The 26,436-nt window shown below is 40.3% G+C and overlaps 2 protein-coding genes and 1 pseudogene across 2 annotated transcripts; all 3 read left to right on the top strand.

The window, feature by feature from the left end:
* The first annotated feature begins 6,220 nt into the window (after nt 1-6,220).
* On the top strand, nt 6,221-7,189 carry LOC128507864 (odorant receptor 131-2-like). The gene has a single exon (XM_053478997.1). The coding sequence runs from the start codon at nt 6,224-6,226 to the stop codon at nt 7,187-7,189; it is 966 nt and encodes a 321-aa protein (XP_053334972.1). The 5' UTR covers nt 6,221-6,223.
* Nucleotides 7,190-19,642: 12,453 nt separating this feature from the next.
* Nucleotides 19,643-20,620, top strand: LOC128507263 (odorant receptor 131-2-like). The gene has a single exon (XM_053478006.1). The coding sequence runs from the start codon at nt 19,655-19,657 to the stop codon at nt 20,618-20,620; it is 966 nt and encodes a 321-aa protein (XP_053333981.1). The 5' UTR covers nt 19,643-19,654.
* Nucleotides 20,621-22,606: 1,986 nt separating this feature from the next.
* On the top strand, nt 22,607-23,348 carry LOC128507713 (odorant receptor 131-2-like; annotated as a pseudogene).
* The last annotated feature ends 3,088 nt before the right edge of the window (nt 23,349-26,436 follow it).

Genomic DNA, 26,436 nt, shown 5'->3' with positions numbered 1-26,436 from the left:
TTAATACACAAATAAACTAACACAAATAAGCAAGCAGTGGCAAATGTAAATTAGTAACGTATAGATAACCAAATGTTGTTGCTAAGGGCCCAAACAAAGCGAAAGCAAAAAAAAAAAATTAAAAAATCACCTTCATTTTTTTGGCTCATGTACAGTTTTAATGATCACATTGTTTTTTGACAGTAAAGTTTAGCATGCTGGCAACAGTATATTTATTTACTTAATTTACTTACTACTGCTTAAAACTGCTGACAGGTTTAGGACACACCTTATGGCTAACATGAGCTATAAAACTAACATCTTCTAACACATGGCTGAACCCCAAATACCTCTCTAACCCCTGATCAAGAGCACTACTTTGTGTGTGAAACAATTGATTTTGCACCCCACATAGTGTACTAGCTTCTATTGTATGTTATTAATTTTTTAGGCATAAAAAAAGACAATGAGAAACTTACAACATTTAATTAACTGTTTATTACCTCCAATAATTTATTTTCCTCACCTTTTTGCTATGCAGTCCCAGCAACAATTTAAAACTATTTAACCTTTGCTTATGTTACAGATCAGCAGTCCTCATCCCTCATCCTGGAGTGATGCAAAGTTTAGCATGTTCTCTGCTCTCCTACATCCACTTCAATTAATAAAGCCAAAAAAAGCTGTTAATTAGTTGGACATTGATATGGGATGTGGCAGACACTAACTTAAATCAATAAAGCTTATGTCATGCAAGAGAACTTAAACAAGCAAAATGCTCTAAGGTGCTTTTAGTAACATTTATTGTTGTTTAATTCACAATGGTAACTCCTGCACTGAGTGAAAAACAGTCTAGCTTAAAAACTGGCAGTAACCTTTTAGCATCCCAGAGATTATAACTAATGAATTAAAAGGGTAGTGAAAACATTTCCTAATTTTTTGGAACTGCTAAAAGGTAATAGCAATGTAAAATATTGTGATGTTACAGTTCCTGTTCTCAGCAGCATGGAGCAAAGGTTGAGTATTGATTTAGAAGGAAAACCAGACTTGGAACATTGTGAACTGTATTGGTCATGATATTTGCACTTGGTGCTACACCGCAGTATATCATATGGTCTTGCTATAACTACTGTACTAGAAAATCTTGGACACCTGCACATTCCTGCTCCACGATCCACCCTGCTCCTGGCTTTTCACTGCCTCATTCATAGTTCCAAACACACCTGTTCTCAATTCCAGATCATCACAGCTCTCTTTTTAAACCACACTTTGTTTTCACAACCTCGTCTTTGTCTCACGTTACAGATGTTCTGCCTTCTCGGATTTACTGTTATCAACCCTCAGATTTGTCTATCAATCATGAGCTCTGATCACAGACTTTCTCGTTTCTCTGGTTCTCACCCCTACCTGTTCCTCGGTCTCACTTTGCGGGAGTGTCACCACTTGCAAATACAGTATTAAACTCCTCAGCTTTGGTTTCTTATCTCAAGATTCCGTACACACCACTTAACCAACCATTCAATGTACAGTCCCTTTGAAGTAAACAAGCTCTCCTTAATCACCCACTGCACAGCTGCAGTCACACTGCAGTTTTTGGTTAACCACGTAGAAACCACCACAGTCCTCATCATTAAAAGCACTCATACACTGATAGTCCTGGGTCTGCCATGGTTAAGACTGCATAATCCTTACATTGACTGGACTAGGAGTAGCATTTTGGTTTGAAGTCCTACTTGCCACATATCATGCCTCCGTTATACCACCACCAGAAGGGTCTTGCCCATCTCTCTGAAGGGGATCCCTAACCTATAGACGACTATAGAGATATGGATAAGCCTGCTACCCGCTTCCCCTCATGTCCACTGCATTTGAGTTACTCCAGGATGCACGCCTTTTTTCCAAATTAGACCTAAGAAATGCCTACCATGAGTTGTAGACTGCATTTAACACCCCCACTGGTAAGTACTTGGTGGTCCGTTTGGTTTAATCACTGCACCGGCAGTCTTCCATGTGCTCATTAACAATGTTCTCAGAGACTTTCTCAATGTTTTTGTGTTTGCTTACCCTAATGACATCCTAATCTTCTCATGCTCCCTAGAGGAACATAAGCTCCACGTGCATCAAATCCTTTAATGTCTGCTAGAAAATAATCTCACAGTTTTACTGTGAATCCATCTTCTTCCTGGGGAAGGGAAACAGATGGACTCAGTTAAGGTGAGGGCCATAACGTATTGGCCAACACCATCAACAAGGAGGGAACTTGAACGCTTTCTGGACTTTGAGAATATCTATCAACATCTATGTTTCATTCATGACTTCCCAGGGCAACCCACAACTATCAAACCCCTGGTCTGATTTTTAAGATTTTTTTTCCCCTTTCCCGTGTTGTTTACATGTCTATTTAAGCACATAGCATTTGTTTTGATCCTTCGCCATGTGTCCGTGTCCCTGTGACATTACTACCATCCCTCCCACTTCCTCTTTACTATTCTATCAAGATGAGTTCACTCACCTGTTCCCCTTGTTTTCGTTGTAATCATTCGCCCTATTTATTCCATCTTGTCTGTTGTCCTGTGTCAGATCGTTGTTCCATGTTGCCTTCCTGTCTCGTGTCCTGTATGTGTAAACCCTTATTTTGGCTCCGAGCCGGTATTCTCCTGTTTGTTTGTTTTTTTCGCTTTTCCTCCCTCTCTCTCTGTGTTTTTGTCTTTTTGCATCCAGACTGGGTCCTGTTTTTTTCCCTTAGTTTGCGCTGCGCTGCAGTTTCCCACCCTGAGGCCGGCTTCCGCTCGCTCTTCTTCAGAAAGGTTCCGGTGAAGTACCACGACTTGCGTCTGATGTTCAGCAAGTCCCATGCCATGTCCTTGCCTTCTCACTGCCCTTACGACTATGCTATTAAGCTCCCCAGGCACTTCTCCGCCCAAGGGTTACTAATATTCCCTTTCAGGTCCAGAAAGAGAGGCCATGGACACATATATTAACGAGTCCCTCAAAGCCGGCCTCATCCATCCCTCCTCCTCTCCTGCGGGTGAAGGGTTCTTCTTTGTCAAGAAGAGCGATGGCTCCCTGCGTCCTTGTATTGATTATCGTGGGTTAAATGACATTACCATTAAGCACAGGTACCCCCTCCCTTTTATGTCTTCAGGTGGGATCAGAGCCGACCCTGCTAAAATAAGGCCGGTAGCTGAGTGGCCAACTCATGACTCTCAGAAGGCTCTGCAGCGGTTCTTGGTTGGGATCTTGGACCACAAAAATTTTGAGTACATCAATTCGGCCAGGAGACTAACAGGCCTCGCTCCCTGAAGGCCAACACAGAGAAACTGAGGAGGAGCTTCTTCCCGCAGGTCTCTTAATCAGTACACCACACAGTACTGACTCACACATATGGTTTTTTACACTCACTCTGGCCATTCTGAACATTTGTTTACACTAGTGCATACTGCACAACTACACTTCATGGTCATTATTTGAATCACTCTATCACAAGCCACTTTAAATAAATTACTTTAAGCATATTTGCACTGCACAAGACACTTTAAATATGTGGATTGCACAACCCTGTACATTGCCATTTTCTTTTTACCATTTATTCCAACTTCATTCCACAAAAATGACATAAATCCATACCTACTTTATACAGCTGTTTTCTTTTTGTTCTATATTTTTTTAAATATATTTTCTATATTGTGTATTTTTGTTGTATAGTTATTTTATTTTAACTTTAATTTATATTTTATTTTATTCTTCCTAGTTAAATTTACCTGTTATTTTATTTTTCATATTTATTTTTTATTCATAGTCTTTTATTTTAAGGTCACAAGCAGTTGTCTAAGCATTTCAATGCATGTCGTACTGTGTATGTCTGTGTATGTGACAAATAAAATTTTAATTTGTTCCTAATAATCCTTTTATTTATTTTTTTAACCCAATTTCTAAAAACTTTTATGTCAAGTGAAAATTACTTAGATTTTGTTTTCTGGGCTTAATGATGGATTTACAGTTAGATCCATAAATACTCATTAAAAACAAATTGCCTGTTAAATATAATCTAACCACTGGCATTATATCTGTTCAGCCTGTCTCTCTTATTCTAGGTAAGCAAAGAAAAACAAACCGCAGAAGAAGCACTTTGTTTACCGCCTGAGATGAAGGCTCAACACCTGCCAACTCTCCATGGCTTGCACATACCCCAGATGATGTCGTGCCAGGTGCATGAGATTAAGTGCAAAATGGCTAGATTTATTACCACACCCAAAGAAGAGGTGATCAGTGCGACCTGCTAGTGGTGCAACAGGCCAAAGTGGGCGCCATAATGCACCCAAAGCACTCAACTCCCCTCCGAGAGAACCTGGGAGTGAATAACATAATTGAGAAGATCTGTAATTGCTTTAACTAGCTGGGACTGTGAAAGTAAAAAACTTGTGCTATTGCTGCCAGGATTGTAAAAAACAGCAAAGCCTCCCTTGCCAATCATCAGCGTGTTGTTTAAGCGCATCAGGGTAGATAGACCTTGCTATTAAGTGAGCAATAGAAGAGCTGAAGTACGATTTAGAAGGTTGTCACTTCACCAGGGTCACCAGACCAGGCTCCTCTAAAATGGATGGAAAGGAGAAAAGACCCTCACATAACACACTGGTTTCTATCACTGCATGACTTTTCTGTAGTTTACAGAGCCTTAGCTCAACATGGCTTTCCCAGCGTAATACGTGGGCCAAAAGCAAGTGCCTCTTTACATTAGACAGGTCCACACTCCAAACAGAGAAGGATTCAGAGAGCTTTGAGTATCTTGGACAGCTCTATTGTGTGCAGAAGAGGGGCATGGCGCCTCAACTGCAGCCAGGCCTGGATGCTGACTATTGCCTACCACCTCGCTGTTGTGCACACCATTTACACTTGGTCTCATCCTTGAAAACTTTTTAAAATAATGTTAAAGAAAGTGTAACAAATAATAATTTTCATACTAGGTCAGTCATTATGTGAGTAGGTGTGAGCTCGAAGCTGAGGTGGGGGGCTGTGATGGCAGGCTTGCAGCCTGTGTGCGCGCGTTATCTAGAACTTAAGTGTAAGGGCCATATTTCATTCTTGTAATTTGTTGTTGTGTTTATTTTATTTCAATGTATTAGTTAAGCATTAAGCATCAAGTCTATTAGTTAAGCATTAAGCATTAAGTATCATACTCATAATTTGTATTGTGACATCATTTCATGAGTTGTTCTGTGACATCATCTCACAGTTATGTAGCTGCATGTCTATCACGCACGTTAGTTGTTCAGTTGTTGTTAAGACACGGAAGGATACAGAAAGGTGTGGAGCACACAAGCTTTTGACTGTGAGGCAGTAAGCTAAAAGGATACAGTAAAATGAGTTGTTGTAACTGTAATCTATCAAAGCTACAGAACACAGCAAGCGACTTATCGTGACTACAGTGGATTTATGCAAGAAACTGTAACAACCGTTGTACTTTGATGTTGAAAATAAACAAGAGACAAAGAAATCAACGAAACATCTGGAGTCGTGAGTGACACTGTGTAACAAAAGGGACACGCGTCAGAACTTGTAAATAACATGCACGTACATTAAGAAAATAACAAATGAAACATGGTGAGAGCTGTAAATTAAGGAAAGATAAAAGTAAAACGAATGAATGCAAACTAAGAATCATGACATACAGATTTTTTTTTTTTTTTTACATGTTTTTAAATCTTTTATTACATCTGGGACTTACTTGCAAAATATATGATTTCAATTAGCATTTCAGTCCAGGCATTACAGTGATGTATACAGAATGCAGGCAGAGATGGTCTTATAAGACTGGCATGAAATCTAGTTATGACTGACCTAGTATGGAAACAATTATTTTTTACTCTTTACTCTATCTTTACCATTATAAGCCTAAAATTTAAACAGCAGCTTGTTTTTTATTATAGAAATATTTATATTACAGAAATATAATTACTGTTATTAAAGAATTACATGTTCATTGATTAAGTTTTTGTAAATCTTTTAATTAGTTTGTAAAATAAAAAATAATCACATGAAAAACTAAATAACAATTCTAGGAAGGTATAAACACAAGGACTAATTTTACACTGGCATATTTCATCATCTTTCTCTGGGGATCATAAAGCGCCTATTATAATTATCAGCGCACAAATACATTACTCTTTAGAGCTGGACACACAGATAAAAGTAGGGTTCTGTGGTGGTGGTGAAATGTAGAGACGAATAAATTTTTTTTTATCATATTATGTCAGTTAACAACGAAAGCACACCTGAAGTATTGCTTTTATATCAGCAAATATTTCAGATTACAGTGCTTGAGGGAGCAATATCTAAAGCTAGTTTTGCAATGTTAATGCCACTGTTCTTTATCTATTTAAATGCCATCATGGTCTACATTCTTTGGAGCAAACCTGTTTTTAAAGACACTCCACGTTACATTTTGTTTAATCACATGCTTATTAATGATTCGATTCAGCTCTTAGTTACTTCTTTGTTGTATATTTTAGGTCTAGCCTATCTCAAGGTAGTCATGTATGCTTGTGCTTTTTTAGTTTTTGTTTCAAGTACAACTTTCAATAATGCACCTTTAAACCTGGCTCTAATGTCACTTGAGCGTTATGTGGCCGTAAGCTTTCCTCTAAGACATGCTGAAATAGCAACTCAGAGAAGAACTTATATTGCCATTGGAACTATTTGGTTTCTGGGTCTAATGCACTTTACTATTGATTTGCTTTATGTAGTAGTGACAGAGCCTAAAGTTTTAACTTCACAAATATTTTGCACAAGAGAAAGGACTTTCATAAGGCAGTGGCAGCTGGATGCTTTTCAGGGCTTTAACATATTCTACTTTGTCTCTGTGTCTATGATCATGCTTTTTACATATGTTAAAATTTTAATCACAACCAGATCTATTTCCTCTAAAAAAGACTCTGCTTCAAAAGCTCACAGAACTATAGGACTGCACCTCATTCAGCTGGGTCTGTGCCTCATCTCTTTCTTTTTTAGCTTTACAGAACGAGCTGCAGCAATAACTGGCAGCAGCAGCCTTTTCGTGGACCTGCGTTATCTAAACTATGTGTTTGTGGTGGTCCTGCCACGCTGCTTAAGCCCACTCATCTATGGACTAAGAGATGAATCTCTGCGACCCTTATTTATGTACTACTTTTTCTGTGCCACAGGCAAATGCAAGTCTAGGGTAAATGTACACTGAATTATAGCCGTTTTTCCGGATACATAAGGATATTAAAACCTGTTAAAAGGCATATTTACTGTATATTTTCAACACACACTGTTACTCTATGTGTTTCACACTGAAACACACATTGATTTTTCACATAAGGATAAAATAACTAATGTATTCTTGTGCCAAGGAGAATGAAGTAAAGATTGTATTATGGTTATATTAAGACTAAATAATAAAATTTAAGGCGTTTTCATAGGGCCAATTAGACACCTGTAGGATTACAAATTTAGAAAATGTTTATTCTAGCTTCCAGTGTAATAGTATATAATCTGAAAGAGTTATATACATTGGGTTTTACATTTGGAGGTAAAGATGGTGACATTCTAAGAAGATCAAGTCTGGTAGCCCAGGTGTCTGAGACATTAACCTTTTGTCTTTATGGACTTCCTGACCACTGGGTAGGGTCCCAAAGTAAATTTGAATGCTAATCTTAAGGCCAGGCTGTGCCTTTGTCTCTATGATAACGGGAAGTTTTGGGTAATACTGTCAGGCTGATTAGATTAGCGCATTAGAAAGGAACTGTTATGCTGATGGGATCAATGCTGGGGAACTTCCATTACCAGACTTATTCCTGTACTACGCTATGCTTTGTTTAGATTGCCTTCACCTCTTTGTATCCCTCCCCCTTGAAAAGTATAAACTCTCCAAAGCTAAGTTTTAGTCAGACTTTGATGACTATAGCAACGCACTGAGAGTTCTCAATAAAAAGTTACTTCTGCTTGAAAGATATACCAACGTTTCCTGGTCTCTGCTTCAACAAAGGAAAAAGTTTCCAACACACCAATATAGAAGTTTGAACTATAGTTTGCAAAAAAAAAGTTGGTACACAGTAAAATTAAACAGAGTATTTTAATCATTAGTGGATAGCAAAGAAAAAGCCTGGACTAAAACAAAGAACAAACAAACAGAAAAAAAACAAACAAATTTAAGTGCTTATAGATATTATTTGTTGAGGCTTATATTAGTGCTTTCATATCAGTTTGTGCTTATTAAAGGACAAATAAATAAAGGTCATAAAAGCATTATATAAGTACACTAAGATAGAAATTAACTTTTTGACCTTAGAAAGAATTAATAGCACAATACACTTAAGCAACGTTAGTATTCATTGTATTATTATAGGTACACATATTACTTTTTGGAAAGTAGCTGATTAGTCTGGGAAATTGGGTCGAGCATTGAATGTTTGTTTATGTGGGTACTTTTGTATTTAAGTTTATTTATATTTTGGTTTGTTTTATATTCGTTTTATTGTGTTACCTTGTACTATGACTTAGAAACTTGTCCCAAGGCACTAAATCTATGTACGTTTTTTTTGGTGTTTAGTGTAGTGTTGTGTCTTAGAGAGCAGGTAAGTAATTAGCCTCTGTGTGTCCCCTGGCCTAGCCTTTGTGTGTCCCCTGGCCTAGCCTCTGTGTTTCTGTGTCCCGAGTCCATAGTGTTGTGTTTAGCTATCAGGTAAGTGTAGCTAAGTGCATGTTGGGCTAAAGACATGTTTAGCTAGGTGTATGTTTAGCTAACTGCCATGGTTAGCCAATGACCATGTTTAGCTAATAGCCATGTTTAGCTGATTGCCATGTCTTTAGCCCTAGTCCTGTCCCGTGTCGCTAGTCCTGTCTTGTCAGGCACAAGTCTTGTTTTGTCCCATTTCAGCTCCATACTTACTTTGTGGGTAATGTCAGGTATGTCGTCCAGAAGCCCTTTGTCACAACACCGAGCTAGTTCTGGGTATCAGGTATTAGAGCCTGTAAGTTTGTCTGTAAGCCTGTGTTTCGCCATAAGGCTTAGCGTTTATGTACCAGGTATTGGAGCCTGAGTGTTCGTCTGTAAGCTTGTTTCACCTAATGTATGTGTCTCCCACTAGTGCCTTGGTGAGGTCTCATGCCGGTTATAAAGTACAAGTGTTTGTTTCTTTGTTACTTGTTTTGCTATTAAAGACTCTTTTGTTTTAAAACACCTCTCTGCGCCTATGCCAGCCCTTTTCTGCCCACGGCAACACCATCCGCCATACCACCCCGAACATGACAATGTATATTTATCTTGTGCTGACTAATTGGAAACACCCTGAAATAATTAAATAGGTCATCCATCAAACTCAGTGGCTGTGCTCTAATGCTGATCTGCTCAATTCGATTCTTTCAGTTAAGGTCCAGGAAAATGTTTAATAATCAGTGGCTAAAAAGGTAGACTATATTCATAATAACAATCACTAAAATATAGGTAGAACAATAATGTGACTGTGTGCTACATAAGAGTTAATTATACAGGTCAGTCCTATTATACTGTATGGGCAAATGTCAGCACAGTAAGAGATGGACCAGTTGATATTGTTGATCAAATGACCCAGGTTTAATTCCTGTGGATTACAATGGTAATTTATTTTTCTTTGGACAAGAAGAAATTAAATCAGAGATTTCATCTGCTGTGAATGAATGTGACAGCTAACTTACATTAAAAGGTTTCACAATTTGCAAGCCCATTTATGAACTACTTTACTCATTTTTTTTTACAAAAAATAACTTAAATTTTTTTTATAGTAGTACATATAAATCTATTTTTATTTTCTGTAAATTAATAAGTCAACTTTTATTTTAAGTATTATTTCAATACTAAAGTATTTTTACCACATTTTTTTACCATAATATTTCATAGTATATTTGTCTGTTTTCATAAATTACTTAGAGCTTTGTCAAATTACAGTCTTCTTTGTCTTTCGGCTGTTCCCTTTCAGGGGTCGCCACAGCGAATCATCTGCCTCCATCTAACCCTATCCTCTGCATCCTCTTCTCTCACACCAACTAACTTCATGTCCTCTCTCACTGCATCCATAAATCTCCTCTTGGGTCTTCCTCTAGAAGTCCTGCCTGGCAGTTCCAACCTCAGCATCCTTCTACCGATATATTCACCATCTCTCTTCTGAACATGTCCAAACCACCTCAATCTGGCCGCTCTGACTTTATCTTCAAAACATCTAACGTGGGTTGTCCCTCTGATAAACTCATTCTTGATCCTATCCATTCTTGTCACTCCCAAAGAGAACCTCAACATCTTCAGCTCTGCTACCTCCAACCCTTCATGTAAAATTACAGTAATGAACTGTAATTAAATATGTAACTCATTAGATAAAGGTCAATGACCATACTAGAAAAGTTTGTTTTTATTTGTACTTTTTAGGTAAACCATATGTGTTTTATATTACTTAGACATTCAAGTTCTAAATGAAAGTTTATTATTTCATGAATTTTTAAAAGATTATCCATAAGAAGTGGCACAGGTAAGGCAGCAGAAACCCCTCACTTACATGTAGACTGTAGTATCTGCTTCATGCCTTCAAAGAATGTGAATCAGAAAATGTAGGAGATTGAAACTCAGTGCAGCACCCATGCGCACATTGCAAACCCCACCAAAAAAGTTTTTGTTTTGTTTTGATGACATTTACTCTGAAGCCTACACGATGTGATGTCACCAGGGCAATCTAGCCATCTGCTTTTTAATATATGTCTGCACGTTCCGACATAAGGATAAATGTGTTTGCTATCTAGCTGTTTTAGAGCAGTGGAGGTTGAAGAACCAATCTGCTGATTGATTTCCAGTCCTCATTTTGGTTATTGAAATTAAACTTTCTCAGCATCTATCCCTGAGGAAATACTTTGGAAAGAAAGCAAAAGGGTGGGAAGTCAGGGCAGTTCAATTTTTATATTTTGACTATGGTCTTATTTTTGTACCAGAAACCTTAGCAAAAACATGTACGCTCTTTGTGTTTACTGTAGCAGTCAATGAGAAGCTGGAGGAGGGGATGTTCTGATTCTGTTTGGCTCTTTTAAATAAGTGCGCCAGTAAGGGCTTTGATTTAAATGTCCAGTTCACCTGAGTTTATTGTTTAGTTATTAGACACACAGGTACAGTAACATGATTGCCGACTGATGTGATGGGAGGTGAACTGGGCAATGAATGAGGGGTGACAGTGGATGGTGAATAGGGTGACAACTTAAAATGCAGAGAGTAATGTTAAGCTTCTACTGCGTGCCTTTTTTCTTCTTTCAGGAGTGTTGGATAGGTCCAGACTCTTCCAGATTTTCAGGATATTTTCTACTGTATTTTTAGACTGTTGGATAAGTCAAAAACAGCGTGTTTGTCCTTAAATAAAAGACACAAACCTTGGTAAAATCATCAAACAATGCCTCATTGCCCTCCACTTACTTTGTGCAAATTGTTTTCAATTCCACTGCACACTCCTCCACACTTTTTGTTCATTGGATAATGCCTAATATCTGACATGATGCCTCCTTATCGGTCACAGCATGACTTCCAATCCTTGGTTTTTTGAGTTTAACATCCTCTGTCTTGAGCTCCCATTCTGCCGTTCCGACAAATAAGCATGACTTTTTCAATTGGGAATAAAGAAGGCTGAGGCACAAATATCAAGGTGCATAGTGTCAAAAAGGCAAAGCATAATTCAGGCTCTGCATTATATCATTCTAATGGTGGCAGGTGAGGCCCTAGAGGTGGACAAGATGGTGCAGATTTGATAAACCTCTCCAAGGAGTGTAGAGTGGCTTAAACAGAGACACATTAAATCTGAGTTGTTACTTCCTCAAGTTGCTGTTTATGCTTCCTAAAAACATTCATTAGATAATGGCCTGCTGGGTTGGATACGTTCATGACTGACCATTTTGCATCATAACACTTAAGAACCCAAATGCACAGCCATAACAGCCTTTAGAAGAGAGAAAATGATTTGTTAACAGACTTTGAACAATTCCAAGCAAACATTTAAAAAATGATTGTCTCCAGGAAAATCCACAAAGGTTGTATAACGTTAGGCACAGTTTCTTCTTAAAAACATAAGCTAGGCAAGAACCTGAAGAGTATAACAAAATAAAATCATAAGATCACCTGACTTCACAGCCATAGTCAATTTCCAGGAGCATGGCCATGACAACAATATGGCAGGAAATGTATGTTCCCTTTCAGTCGATTCACTCGGTACAACACATATAGTATGGGATATCACGCCCTCTCGTGTCCTGGCTGAAGCCACCTTTATTCACGCCGTAAAGGCAGGCAAACCTGTGGTGACGTAGGTGTAGCCCCGCCTACACCTATAAACCATCGTCGCCACGGTTGACCCTCAGTTCTTACGCTCTTCACCTCGCTGTGAACACCTTTTCCGTAGAGTTTTCTAGGTGCTGCTAGTAAACTCTACGTTTTACGTTGAAAGACTGCGCTTAAAATCAGCTTAACTGCTCTTGTTGGCGTTAGCGACAACAGCCTCATTTTGGTGAGTCGTCTACCCGCGGGGCGCTGACTTTTAAGTTTTCTGACAGTCAGAACATTAGCAACATCTCAGTTAGTTGGCTTCTGTTTAGCTGTGCTAACAGCGCTAGCTAAGATGAGCATGCAAGCTAATGTAGCTAAGAAGAGGTCCGCTGTTCGCCCCTGTCCTCAGGAGTGCGGTTTCTCCTTGCACGAGAAGGACCAGCACGAAGCGTGCCCCGTCTGTCTGGGGATTCTCCATGCTAGGAGAGCTCTAGCTGAGCCAGAGTCATGTGAGCTTTGTCGCCAGCTCCGGCGTTCAACGCTGAAAAGACGGGTCACGTTCGTGGAAAGGACCCTGGGGAGAAATACAGTCGCTCAGCAGGACCCCCTCCTTTCCGAATCAGCAGTCCCAGCTTCGCCTGTGTCTGCTGACGAGGAATTTCCGTCAGAAGTCCCCGCACCTAGCTGGGCGGACCAGATGGAGTATCTCGAGGGTTCGGAGGACCGTGGGCTCTCCTACAGCGCTGGCCAGCAGCCAGGCACCGAGCAGCATGCTTTCGAGGACGATGACGTGCTCGACATCGGCCTAGAGATACATGGCTTGTCGGAGGACGAGCATGAAATTGTGCCGCCTGCTCAGAGCTCCGCTGCTACTGTGTTAACCGCTCGGGACGACACTTCATTTTTTGCTCTCTACCGCCGAGCGGCTGAGAAGCTGGAGGTGGAGTGGCCCTCCCCGCAGCCGGCTCAAAAACCGTCAAGGTTCGCGGGATTTTTTCTTCCTCCTGAACCGACAACAGTTAAGAACTGCTTGCCCATGTTTCCCGACTTTGTCGGCGAATTAACGTCGTCATGGAGCAAGCCGCTGTCGACCCGTGTATCAGTGCCCGGTTACGGACAATATTTGGAATTAGACGGAGCTGAGAAGGCAGGACTAGTTAGCCCACCGCCAATGGAGCCATCTTTGGCTGCTTATTTGGCACCCTCGCACAATCATGGAGTGTCTGGACCTACTCTCCTTCCGTCTAAACATTGTAGATTCTCCTCTGCCCAGCTGGAGAAGATTTATCGCGCTCAAGCGGGCACTGCTCGTGCACTCAATTCCGCTACGCTGCTTCAAACATATCAGGCAATGTGTTTGGCAGAGCTCGGCTCACTGGTGCCTCAGGAGAGCCCGTTCTGTGCGCTGCTTAACGAGGTCAGGACAGCGACAGACTACATTTTGCGCATGTCTCGTTGTGCGGCTCTTTCCCTCGGAAGAGGGATGGCGAGCGCAGTAGTAGCACAGAGGCATTTATGGCTCACGCTCTCTGACATTCCTGATAGAGACAGGGCTGTCTACTTGGACGAACCGCTGTCTGCTGAGGGTTTGTTCGGCCAGTCACTCGATGCCATTCAGGCAAAGTTTGACTTCAGAAGGAAACAGGCCGAAGCGTTGCGAGACATTATTCCGCGACGAGAGGTGAAGCCCAAACAGGCTCGAAGTATGACCACTCCGCGACCACCTCATAAGAGACCACCGCCGGCAGCTAGCTCGAGCTCTCGACCGGTGAAACAACAGCCTCCCAGGCAAAACCCACGGCAGTCAGCCTGGGGTATGGGCCCCCCACCAGGCGTCCGAAAGGATTCAGCGACTAGGAGGAAGAATCCTCACTCCTCCTAGCTCAGATTTTAAAGAGAGAGGAGCTCTGGCAGCAGGGAGACACTGCTTCTCCTCTCTCAATGCCGCCCAAGAGGCCGCTACGTTATGTTCAGGAAATCAGTCCCAAACGGCGCTGCACTTCCCTAACACAGTCTCCCAAGCACAATCCCCCCCCCTCACACACAAGTGTTTATGTTCGAGTTATGAACCCCAGTTGGGGCGTGTTAAAAAGTTCTCAGGGACTTACAGCAAGTACCCTCGATGTTTGCAGTGTGATTGCCCCAAAAATGGTGCATTTTGTAAATCATGTGAATGTTACATTATTAAAACCAATAAAGAATTTTCCTGTTTACAATGTTGCAAAACAAAAAAGCCCAGTGCCATCGATGAGGCTGCACTCTGGCGAAACGCCAGGGGGCAGCAGACCCCTTTCAGAAACCAATGCGGGCCGGTTGGCGTCCCACGTTCTCGAGTGGCGCGCATGCGCAGTCTCGACATGGGTGCAAAACACAGTCGCTATGGGATACCGACTGCAGTTTCGCGTAAAGCCACCGCGCTTCTCTTCCATAATCAACACCGAGGTGTCGGACGACGCCGCAGCGGTGCTTCGGGAAGAGATAAATTCTCTTCTGAGCAAAAGGGCGATTCAAGTGGTGCCTCCTTCGGAAGCGAACTCAGGTTGGTACAGCCGGTATTTTGTCGTTCCGAAGAGGGGGGGAGGACTGCGTCCTATTTTGGATCTGAGAATATTGAACACGTTTCTAAGAACGTACAAGTTCAAAATGCTTACTCTGAGGCAACTGCTAAATGCAATAGGCCCGGGAGATTGGTTCACTACGATCGATCTCACAGATGCTTATTTTCATATAGCGATCTTTCCGCGCCACAGAAAGTTTCTGAGGTTTGCATTCGAGGGCGTGGCCTACGAGTACCTAGTGCTGCCGTTCGGCCTGTCACTAGCTCCCCGAACGTTCACGAAGTGCGCCGAGGCGGCGCTGTCTCCTCTTCGGGAGAAAGGCATTCGCATATTAGCCTATTTAGACGACTGGGCACTGATAGCGAGCTCAAGCGAGCAGGCAGAGAAACAGACAGCACTAGTTCTGTCTCACATTCAGACTTTAGGGTTCTCAGTAAATATGCAGAAAAGCTCACTGATTCCGAGTCAACAGTGTTCATTCCTGGGTCTGGAGATATGCTCCGTTACCAGCCGAGCACGTCTCTCAGAGCACAGAATAGCCGCGTTTCAGCGCTGCCTTGCTCTGTTTCAGTTGCAACACAAACTTCGTTTCCGAGTGTTTTTACAACTAATGGGAATGATGGCGTCTATGATCACTGTGGTGCCTCTCGGGCTGTTGAACATGCGTGCGTTTCAGCGCTGGGTGCGCTCTCACCGCCTATGTGCGGCGCGCCACCTCAACAGGAGGCTGACGGTGACACCGTCATGCATGTCAGCCCTTCTGCCCTGGAGGGAACCCAGGCTATTACGTCAGGGCTCTCCGATAGGCAGGGTATCGTTTCGCAAAGTGGTGTCAACAGATGCCTCCCTCAGCGGCTGGGGCGCTCTGTGCGACGGCTCCGCGATCAGGGGGGCGTGGTCACAGAAACAACGCAGGCTTCACATCAACTATTTGGAGCTGTTAGCAGTGTTCTTAGCCCTGAGTCATTTTCGTCTGGCTTTAACAGGCCATCATGTTCTAATCAGGACAGACAATACAACAGTGGTGTCGTATATAAACAGACAAGGGGGGACTCGTTCACTTCCCCTGCTGAAACTCTCTCATTCTCTATTGCTATGGTCCAGTGTTCATCTTCTGTCACTCAGGGCCACTCACATTCCAGGGCACCTGAATTTGGGGGCGGACCTTCTATCCAGAGGGGGCCCGCTTGTGAGGGAATGGAGATTACACCCATGGGTGGTAGCTCAGATCTGGGAGCGCTTCGGCAGGGCAGCAGTGGATCTTTTTGCATCCAAAGAAAATGCTCACTGCCCACTATTCTTCTCCATAACGGATCGCAATGCCCCACTGGGGATCGATGCGCTGGCACACTCATGGCCCCCAGCTCTATTGTATGCTTTCCCTCCGGTAGAACTGATTCTGCCTGTCACAGAGAGGGTACGTCAGCAGGGCCTGTCACTAATCCTGGTGGCACCTCATTGGCCGGCGAAGTTGTGGTACGCAGAGATAGTCAGCCTGCTAGCAGCAGAACCATGGAAACTTCCTCTCCTCAGGGACCTTCTGTCTCAGGCAGGGGGAGAGGTAGTGCACCCGCGTCCCGAGCTGTGGAACTTGCACGCTTACCTGTTGAAAGGTCCAATTTGTTAGCAAAAGGGCTTCCCCCGAATGTGATTGAGACAATCCAAAGTGCTCGGGCCTCGTCTACTAGAGGTTTATATGCTTACAAGTGGCGAGCATTTGAGCAATGGTGTCAAGAACATAATGTTCTTCCATTTCAGTGCTCCATGGTGGAGATTTTGTCTTTTCTACAAGAACTATTAGAGAAAGGCCTTTCCTTCTCTACTATTAAAGTGTACTTGGCGGCTATATCAGCCTGTCATGTTGGTTTTGACGGAGTGTCACCAGGGGCTCATCCGCTGGCAGTACGGTTTTTAAAGGGAGTGCGACGTCTGCGACCCACTACGAGGTCCAGTGTTCCGTCCTGGGATTTATTGTTAGTGCTTGAGGCCCTCTGTGGTCCTCCTTTTGAGCCAGTTGAGTCTATAGATATGAAAATTCTTTCATATAAGACGGCACTTCTTCTTGCTTTAGCATCTGCTAAACGAGTGGGCGATCTCCACGCTTTATCCGTGCATCCATCCTGTACGCAGTTTGCTGCTAATGGGTTAAAGGTTACTCTACGGCCGAACGCGGCCTATGTACCGAAGGTCGTCTCCACTGATTATAGCTCTATGGTCTTTGACCTTTATAGCTTTTTTCCTCCTCCTTTTGCTTCTGATGAGCAGAGAAAATTGCATAATTTGTGCCCCGTACGTGCACTACGAGTGTACATGGACCGTACAGTAGATATGCGCTTATGTGATCAACTGTTTATCTGCTTTGCCAGTCCAGTAAAGGGTAAAGCGCTGTCTAAACAGCGGCTTTCCCATTGGATTGTGGAGGCTATTACACTAGCTTATAGTAGCAAGAGTGTCCCATTGCCTCTGGGTGTGAAAGCACATTCAACGAGAGCTATGGCAACATCATGGGCTCTGTTCAAAGGAATGTCTGTGGGCGAGATTTGCGCGGCAGCCAGTTGGTCCTCACCACACACTTTTGTCCGGTTCTACCGACTTGATATAACGGCCCCCTTGGTGGCTCATTGTGTCCTCTCTGCGGGATCCATAATGCAGTAGAGTAGCTGTCAGGGTTCTTGTGACTAACTTTGATAGATACTCGGCGGGGCGTGAATATATGTCCCATACTATATGTGTTGTACCGAGTGAATCGACTGAAAGGGAACGAATGGTTATGACTATAACCTCTGTTCCCTGAAGGAGAGGAACGAGGTACAACACATTGCTGCCCCGCCTCATAGTTACGCTCGGCGAAGAGCGGCTATCGAACTGAGGGTCAACCGTGGCGACGATGGTTTATAGGTGTAGGCGGGGCTACACCTACGTCACCACAGGTTTGCCTGCCTTTACGGCGTGAATAAAGGTGGCTTCAGCCAGGACACGAGAGGGCGTGATATCCCATACTATATGTGTTGTACCTCGTTCCTCTCCTTCAGGGAACAGAGGTTATAGTCATAACCATTCGTTCTGGTGGCACTAAATCCAAAAAGAAACAGGAAGTGAGTGTGGTCAGGAAAAAGAGCTGGGGGAAAAATGTATAGCATGGCTGATCGATAAGCTGGTGATCTGAAAATAACAAAAGAAAACATGGTGAGAGCAGGGAATGAAGGAAATATAAAAATTAAACTAGTAAAGCAAAATTAAGAATCTTTTATTATATTGGGGTCTGACTTTCATCAAATGCAGAAGATTTAATTACAGTGGTGTGTACAGAATGCAGGCAGAGATGGTCTTATAGACCTGGCATGAACTCTAGATATGACGGACCTAGTATAAAAATAATTTGTTGCTCCATTTTCAAAATTATTTTTGAAAGCTTGTAAGGTTTGTGAGCAAGTGTAAATTTAGTTTAAAAAAAAAATAATAATAATAATATATATATATATATATATATATATATATATATATATATATATATTTTTTTTTTTTTAATTAATATTGCAGAAATATACCCTGCGGTTTCCTAACTATGTATTTCTCTTGTTCCTACTTAAGGCCACTCATCTATGGATTGAAGATGAGGCTCTACAAGTCTTATTCATGTACTATTTTTGCTGTGCCAAATGCAAGTGTGCTGTCACCGTAAACTGATTTTTTTCCGGATAGCTAAGCATATTTGATACTTGTTAAAAGTCATATTTTTGTTTGTATAACAAATAATTAGGCTTTTGGTTCATCGCCCATCATATCATAAAAAAAATAATCTAGAAAAAAATCATTAGTTCTTAATAAACGCAATCTCACATGTACATTCCATACAATCTCACATGTACATTCCATACATGTTTCATATCATCCAATAAAAATTGTTAATTTAAAAATTTAACAAAAAGTGTTGTAATTTTTTAAAAATGTGCTTATGAGTGTGTGAATGAAGTTGTAGGCCCATCTACAGTAGTACAGAATAAATAGTTCTGCACGATTACCTTGACTCAGAACGTAAAAACATTTGCCAAATCAATGATGCGAATCACAAATATCACAATTAGATACTAATACAGAAGTTCTAACTATAGTTTGAGAAAAAAGTTGATACACATTAAAAGTAGTTTAACCATGAGTGGATAACAAAAAAATAATAAAAATCCTGATATAAATGCTTTTGGGGACTATTTGTTATGGAGACTATTTCTGGTCATTATTTAGTAGTTTTTTTTTTTTTGCTTCGAGTACAACTTTACATAATGCACCTTCAAACCTGGTGCTAATCTGGAAGTTTTATTTGGCCATAAGCTTTCCTCAAAGACATGCTCCAAAGGCAACAAATTTTATTGATTGATTGGCTAATGTGAGCCCAAGACCAAGTGTTTTTTATCATACAGATATTTACATATACATTAAAAATACTATACTATACTAAAAATAGTATTACTAAAAATACTAGTATAGTATACTATACTATACTAAAAAAAAGCTTGCAGATTAAACAATGATGTGCATTAATAAACATTGTCATAAACAATGCATCACATAAATAAATTAAAAGTAACTGATAATTTTTTTCAGGAAGGTATAAACATAAGATTTGTTATTACACTGTGGAATATTTCATCAGCTCTCTCTGGAGCTCATAAAGTGCCATTTAAAACCATCAGCGCACAACATTATTACTCTTCAAAGCTGGGCTCACATATAAAAGTGGTGTTCTGTGGTGGTGGTGATTTGTAGAGTCTTGCTCTCTAATTATATCTGCAAATTATATCTGCAAATATTATATGGTTCTATTTTGTATAATAATATGCCAGTTATAAATGAAAGCACATCTGAGGGATTGCTTATATATCAGCAAATAATTCAGATTACAGTGACCGAGGGAGCAATATTTAAAGCTAGTTTTGCAATGTTAATGTCGTTGTTCTTTATTTATTTAAATGCCATCATGGTCTACACTCTTTGGAGCAAGGCTGTTTTTAAAGACACTCCACGTTACATTTTGTTTAACCACATGCTTATCAATGATTCAGTTCAGCTCTTAGTTACTTCTTTGTTGTATGTTTTAGGTTTTGCCTATCTCAAGGTAGTCATGTATGCTTGTGCTTTTTTAGTTTTTCTGTCAAGTACAACTTTCCGTAATGGACCTTTAAACCTGGCTTTAATGTCACTAGAGCGTTATGTGGCCATAAGCTTTCCTCTAAGACATGCTGAAATAGCCACTCAGAGAAGAACTTATATTGCCATTGGAACTATTTGGTTTATGGGTCTTATGCACTTTACTATTGATTTGCTTTATGTAGTAGTGATAGAGCCTAAATTTTTAACTTCACAAATATTTTGCACAAGAGAAAGGATTTTTATAAGGCAGTGGCAGCTGGATGCTTTTCAGGGCTTTAACATATTTTACTTTGTCTCTGTGTCTATAATCATGCTTTTTACATATGTTGAAATTTTAATCACAACCAGATCCATTTCCTCCAAAAAAGATTCTACTTCGAAAGCTCACAAAACTATAGGGCTGCATGTCATTCAACTGAGTTTGTGCCTCATTTCATTTTTTTTTAGCTTTACAGAACGAGCTGCAGCAATGACTGGCAGCAGCAGCCTCTTCGTCGACCTGCGTTATCTAAACTATGTGTTTCTGGTTGTTTTGCCACGTTGCCTAAGCCCACTCATCTATGGACTGAGAGATGATGCTCTGCGACCCTTATTTGTGTACTACTTTTGCTGTGCCACAGGAAAATGCAGGTCTAGTGTAAATGTACACTGAATTATAGCAATTATTTGGATGCTTAAGGATATTACAACCTTTTAAAGTCATGTTTACTCTTGTATAATGTAATGGTTAAAATACAGAATAAATGGTCATGAGCATGTACTTTGAAACTCACAAGTCTTATCATACCGTGGGCAGAGGGGGTCTGGATCACTGGCAGCTCAGGAGTGACATGTATAGCTTGACAGAGAGACAGGTATAGGGAAAGAGAGAGGTAGAGAGAGAAGAGAAAAAAGAGGAGAGAGCAGAAGAGAATATAGTACTTAGCTAGTTAGTTTTTGTTAATTTATGTTGTAATATATGTTAGGTCTTTCTGTTCTGTCTCTGCTAGCCAGCTAACTAGGCCTCTTGGTTAGCTAGTTTAGTGTTTCTGTTAATTTATGTTGTAAATTTATGTTGCATGTAGCACCTTGGTCCTGGAGGAACGTTGTTTCGTTTCACTGTGTACTAACTGTATATGGTTGTAATGACAATAAAGCCTACTTGAACTTGAACTTGAGGAGGAGGGATGGCAGTTAGGTATGTTCACAGTCAAACGTATAATGTGTATGTATACAGTATGTTTAGAGTGCAAGCAGGGACTCCGGCAGGACTAACTATGACAGCATAACTTAAAGGGAAAGCCAGAAGGAAAATCAGACATGAGGGCTCCCTAAGATGTAAAGCGACCAGTCACTTCACCATCAACAAACTTGAGTGATCAATAAGAGAGGGGAAGACAGCATCCATACCAGTTCACCATAATACTATACACCCCTGAGTCCCCCAGATCTGCTCCTTTACATAAGGGAAATCTATTTACAAAAATCCTTGGCTTAATAAATAGGTTTTTAGCCTAGACTTATACACTGAGACTGTGTGAGTCCCGAATATTAATTGGAAGACTATTCCATAACTTTGGGGCTTTGTAAGAAAAGAATCTGCCCCCTGCTGTAGTTTTCATAACACGTGGTACTGACAAGCAGCCTGCATCCTTTGATCGAATTAGGTGTGGCGGATCGTAGGTGTTATAATAGTCCAACCTAAAGGTGGTAAAAGCATGAACTAGTTTTCCTGCATTGTTTGATGACAATATATATTTCTTATCTGGGCAATATTTCTGTGGTGAAAGAATGCTATCCTAGTAATAATACCGACATTTGCTTTAAATGAAAGGCTAAGATCTATATTCACACTAAGGTCTTTCGCTGTTGCACTTGATGGAACAGAAAGGGCATTTAAACTTACAGTGTGATCAGAAAGAATGCATATTGCTGCCTGTGGCCCTATGACTAGAAGGTCTTTCTTATCAGGATTGGATAGAAGGAAGTTAATTACCATCCAATCTCTTATGTCCTGCACACATTGCTCAGGTTTAGTAAGCTGTTTTTTTCTCATCTGGTTTTGCTGAGCAAAACTGTCTAATTGTGCGTCACTAACTTGTGCGTCATCAGCAAAACAATGAAAACTAATACCATGCTTATGAATTATGTTGCCTAGAGGAAGCCTGTAAAGAGAAAAAAAGCAATGGGCCTATAACTAAACTCTGTGAAACACCAAACTCCACTTAAGAACATGCAGAATGGTCACCATTTTAATCTACAAACTGATAACGATCAGTCAAATAGGATCTGAGCCACGAGGGGGCCGTTCCCTTAATTCCTACTACATTTTCTGTGAAGAAGAATACTATGATCAATAGTGTCAAAAGCTGCATTGAGGTCAAGTAACACAAGTATAGTGACGCAACCCTGATCAGAGACCAATAGGTGGTCATTTACTACTTTAAAAAGTGCTGTCTCTGTGCTGTGATGAGGCCTGAATCCTGACTGATACAGTTCGATTATGCCATTCCTATGTAGATATGAACATAGTTGGTGTGCTATTATCTTTTCCAGAAACTTAGAGATAAAGGGGAGATTTGATATTGGCCTGTAATTTGACAGCTGACAAAAGTTGTTGTTTTTAATGTCGTTTTTCTTCACCTATTTGACTGCCTTTATGGTCTACAGTATTTGTAGCAAGCCTGTTTTTAAAGACACTCCACGTTACATCTTGTTCATGCTTATCAATGATTCAGTTCAGCTCTTTGATTCAGTTACCTCTTTGTTTAATGTTTTTGGTCTGACTTATCTCAGGGATCTGTATGCTTGTGCTTTTTTAGTTTTTGTTTCAAGTACAACTTTCCGTAATGCACCTTTAAACCTGGCTGTAATGTTTCTAGAGCGTTATGTGGCCATAAGCTTTCCTCTAAGACATGCTGAAATACAGTAGCCACTCAAAGAAGAATTCATATAGCTATTGGAATTATTTGGTTTATGGGTCTAATGCACTTTACTATTGATTTGCTTTATTTAGTAGTCATAGATCCTAAATTATGCACTTCACAAATATTTTGCACAAGATAGAGGATTTTCATAGGGCAGGGGAAGCTGGATGTTTTTCAGGCCTTTTATATATTCTACTTTGTCTTTGTGTCTATGCTCATGCTTTTCACATATGTCAGAATTATCACAACCAGATCCATTTCCTCCAAAAAAGACTCACAAAACTATAGGCATGCACTTTATTCAGCTGGGTCTGTGCCTCATCTCCTTATTATTATTATTTTAGCTTTATAGAACAAGCAACAGAAATGACTGGCAGCAGCAACCTCTATGTGGACATGCGTTTTCTAAACTATGTGTTTCTGGTGGTCCTGCTCTGTCACGGACAAATGCAGTCTAGTGTCAGTGTACCCTGAATTATAGCTTCTTTTTTTTTTTTGCCATACTTATTGATACTAAAACATGTTAAAAGTCATATTTACTATTTATACATTTTACATATTTTTTATTAAAACACACAACTTGTGTTCTTATGCCAAGGGAAATGAATTAAAGACTGTATAATGGTTAAATTATTTATGACTAAATCATATAATTTTTATTATATTAAACACTAATACAGAAATTCTAACTATACTAAAGTTGATAAATACAAACTGAAAACTTTCTCTATGTTTTAAATTAAACATCTTCTAGCAATTTATTTCCTAACAAAACTTTTACTGTAATATATTTGCAGAAATGCAAAATAAAAGTTTTTTTTTTTTTAATGACTTGTACAATTCCTCACAATTGTGTGGTACTGCAAAATAGTTCATCTAAGGCATTATTACATTCATCCCGCAGTGAGTATTTTTCTAAATGACTCATCTAAAGTATTTAATTTTAAAGTGTTAAAATAAAAATATATAAATGAATAAATAAATAAATAAAATATCATGATAATATTGTTAAACTTATTAAAGAACCAGATATGCACATCATTCCCCCAATAGCAATCTGTTGTTTTATAGGAAACAGCCTAAACTTTAACTTTGTTTCTAGCCAATTTTTTAGAGTTGCAGCAGAAGCTACATTCATACGTAAACAACACATACTATGGGAATTTCTGTACTTAACATCTAACTCTTCAAACTCCAAGGAACTGCTTCTAGAATGTGGTAATCTCTCCTTGATCAAAGTTGAGGAAGTGGACTCATCAGTCTCATCAGTATCACTGCTCTGACAACTTAGGCTTTGTGACCTCTTTCTCAAAGGGGTCGCTTCCTGTTTCTTTTTGGGGGTTGACACATTCTGAAGCCTTTTCATACGTTGCTTCTTTAAAGGCTCCTAACAAGACAGACAACAAATTGTTTGTGTTACTAATTACAATAAACTAAATCAGATCCTGAAATTAAACCATACAAACAAAGATGTTACAATTATTAATCTGGATGAAGCACATTCCTCCTATTCTGAGTGTTGGATGTATGCACCTTGGCTGCCAACAGTACTGTGTTTGGAAATGTAATGAATACCTGACTAGTGACTTACCCACTGAGCTCTACTGGCTTCAGATTTGTCCCACAGCATTGGGTAGTAGTCAACGCTCAACTGCGACCCTTCGCCAGTACTGTGAGTGCATGAGTGCATGGATACTGGAGGCCATTTCCTGCTGCCCCAAAATCATGCTTGTCACTGTATTTCTGATTAATCAACAGTGAAGATCATTGGAAAGGATATATTCTCCTTCTTTTCCAGCATGCTGTTTTTTTTTTTTTTTAAAGATGCTTCTTGATTGCTCCATCTACATGTCTGTGTATATGACATACTGTGGACTGACATGCTGCACAGTCATACAGTAGTAGCCCCTTAAAATAGCCGAGGCCATTTGAATGGCGTGTGGCTGCCATTTGGATGGCGTGATCCCCCCTCCCTCTCCTGCCAAAAAGGCATGTCATGAGTTCACAGTAAACATGCCCATTTAAGCCCTATTTAGTCATTTACCTGGTGCCACCAATAGGCATTATCTTGAGATAGAGATAGTAGCTAGATGGTACAGTAAATATCCGGCTAATTAAATGCAGATGTTGATAGAGACAGACAGTGGCTAACGCTAACAACGTTCATTGGTTAACATTAGCACGGGCAGTTTATTTAAATTCCAGAATTCCCAGAACAGTATTTTACACACTCTTTGTTAAATAGGTTTATAGAAATCTTTTATTTTTACCACAACTAGATATATATAAAAAAAAAAACATTTACTTGAACCAACTACTTCAATAGGAAAAAATAGGAGACAACTTTGTTTAAAATAGTCAAAGAGTTGGGCTAATAATTATAATAATTATTATTAATATTATTATTATGGGTCATAGAAACAAACAAAAACAACAGTTAAACACTTGATCATATGTATCTGTGAGAATTTGTGCTATGTAATCCATAATTATTTTTTCTCAGTATAAATAAATGTTTTGAGTTTTAAGAACTCCATCAAAAGAGCAAAGACAAACTTAGGAGGAGTGGAAGGTGAGAAACCTTAATGGAGAATGTACTGACTATGCACAGACATACCTCTCCATCCACAAACAAATGCTTACCTGTGGCACTTTAACCGTTGTCTTGTAAATCGCATGGTTTATTTTTGTCCTTAAATAAAAGACATCAATATGTTAATAATTTAAAAAGTAACAAAGTTAATAAGTAATTTTTAAAATAAAACAAACCAGGAAGTAAGTGTCCATGCATTACAGTACTGTGTATAACCGAGAGGAGGAGGTGTGTGTGTATATGTGTGAAGGCGAGAGGAGGAAGTGTGTGTGTGAAGGGGCACAGTGTCCAATGGCGCACATTGCAAGTGCAGTGCAGACACACATAGAGAGAGAAAATGGATTTTTAACCTCTCTAATAAGGCTTGCGTTTGCTTTACATGCGTACAAACAAAATAAAATGTGTTTTACGCGCACACAGTGGCCACAGTGTTATAGTAAGTGGTACACACATGCACGGATGTTGATTATACTAGTGAGAGACATGCACTAAGACAGAGCAGGGAAGACAATTACCCACAATTCCACAGTGCAAGAAAGAGAAAAACCATTAGCTCAGTCGTGATCATGTGACACTAGGCCTCTCAAAAAAAGAGGCACATGCGTTATACATGATACTCAGTAGTCGTAAACCAAGACTTGCTCGTTTTTTCCGTTCACTTGCGGAACACTCACAAACCATGTTATTCGCAATTTGAGGTTCTACTGTAAACTGTATAAAGCTGCCTGGACACTACAGTTACCTAAAGCAGTCTATGCTCCACCTGGCGGGATTATACAGCATTGCAACCATCTTATTAGAAAGCATATGGGGGTGTTTATGGGGCGGGGCATCATTAACTGCGTCATTGCGAAGGATCACATTCCATGCACAAATCGTGCACGACTTGTCATGGTTCGCGGTGTCCCGCCATACTCCAGGCGGCTGTTTGAAATTGCTCCTACTGTAATGGCACTATGTTTGTCTCTT

This window comes from Clarias gariepinus, chromosome 19 (genome assembly GCF_024256425.1).
Source record: "Clarias gariepinus isolate MV-2021 ecotype Netherlands chromosome 19, CGAR_prim_01v2, whole genome shotgun sequence".
Classification (NCBI taxonomy): Eukaryota; Metazoa; Chordata; class Actinopteri; order Siluriformes; family Clariidae; genus Clarias; species Clarias gariepinus.
The sequence above is the reverse complement of the archived record's forward strand: the minus strand, read 5'-3'. Positions and strand labels throughout refer to the sequence as shown.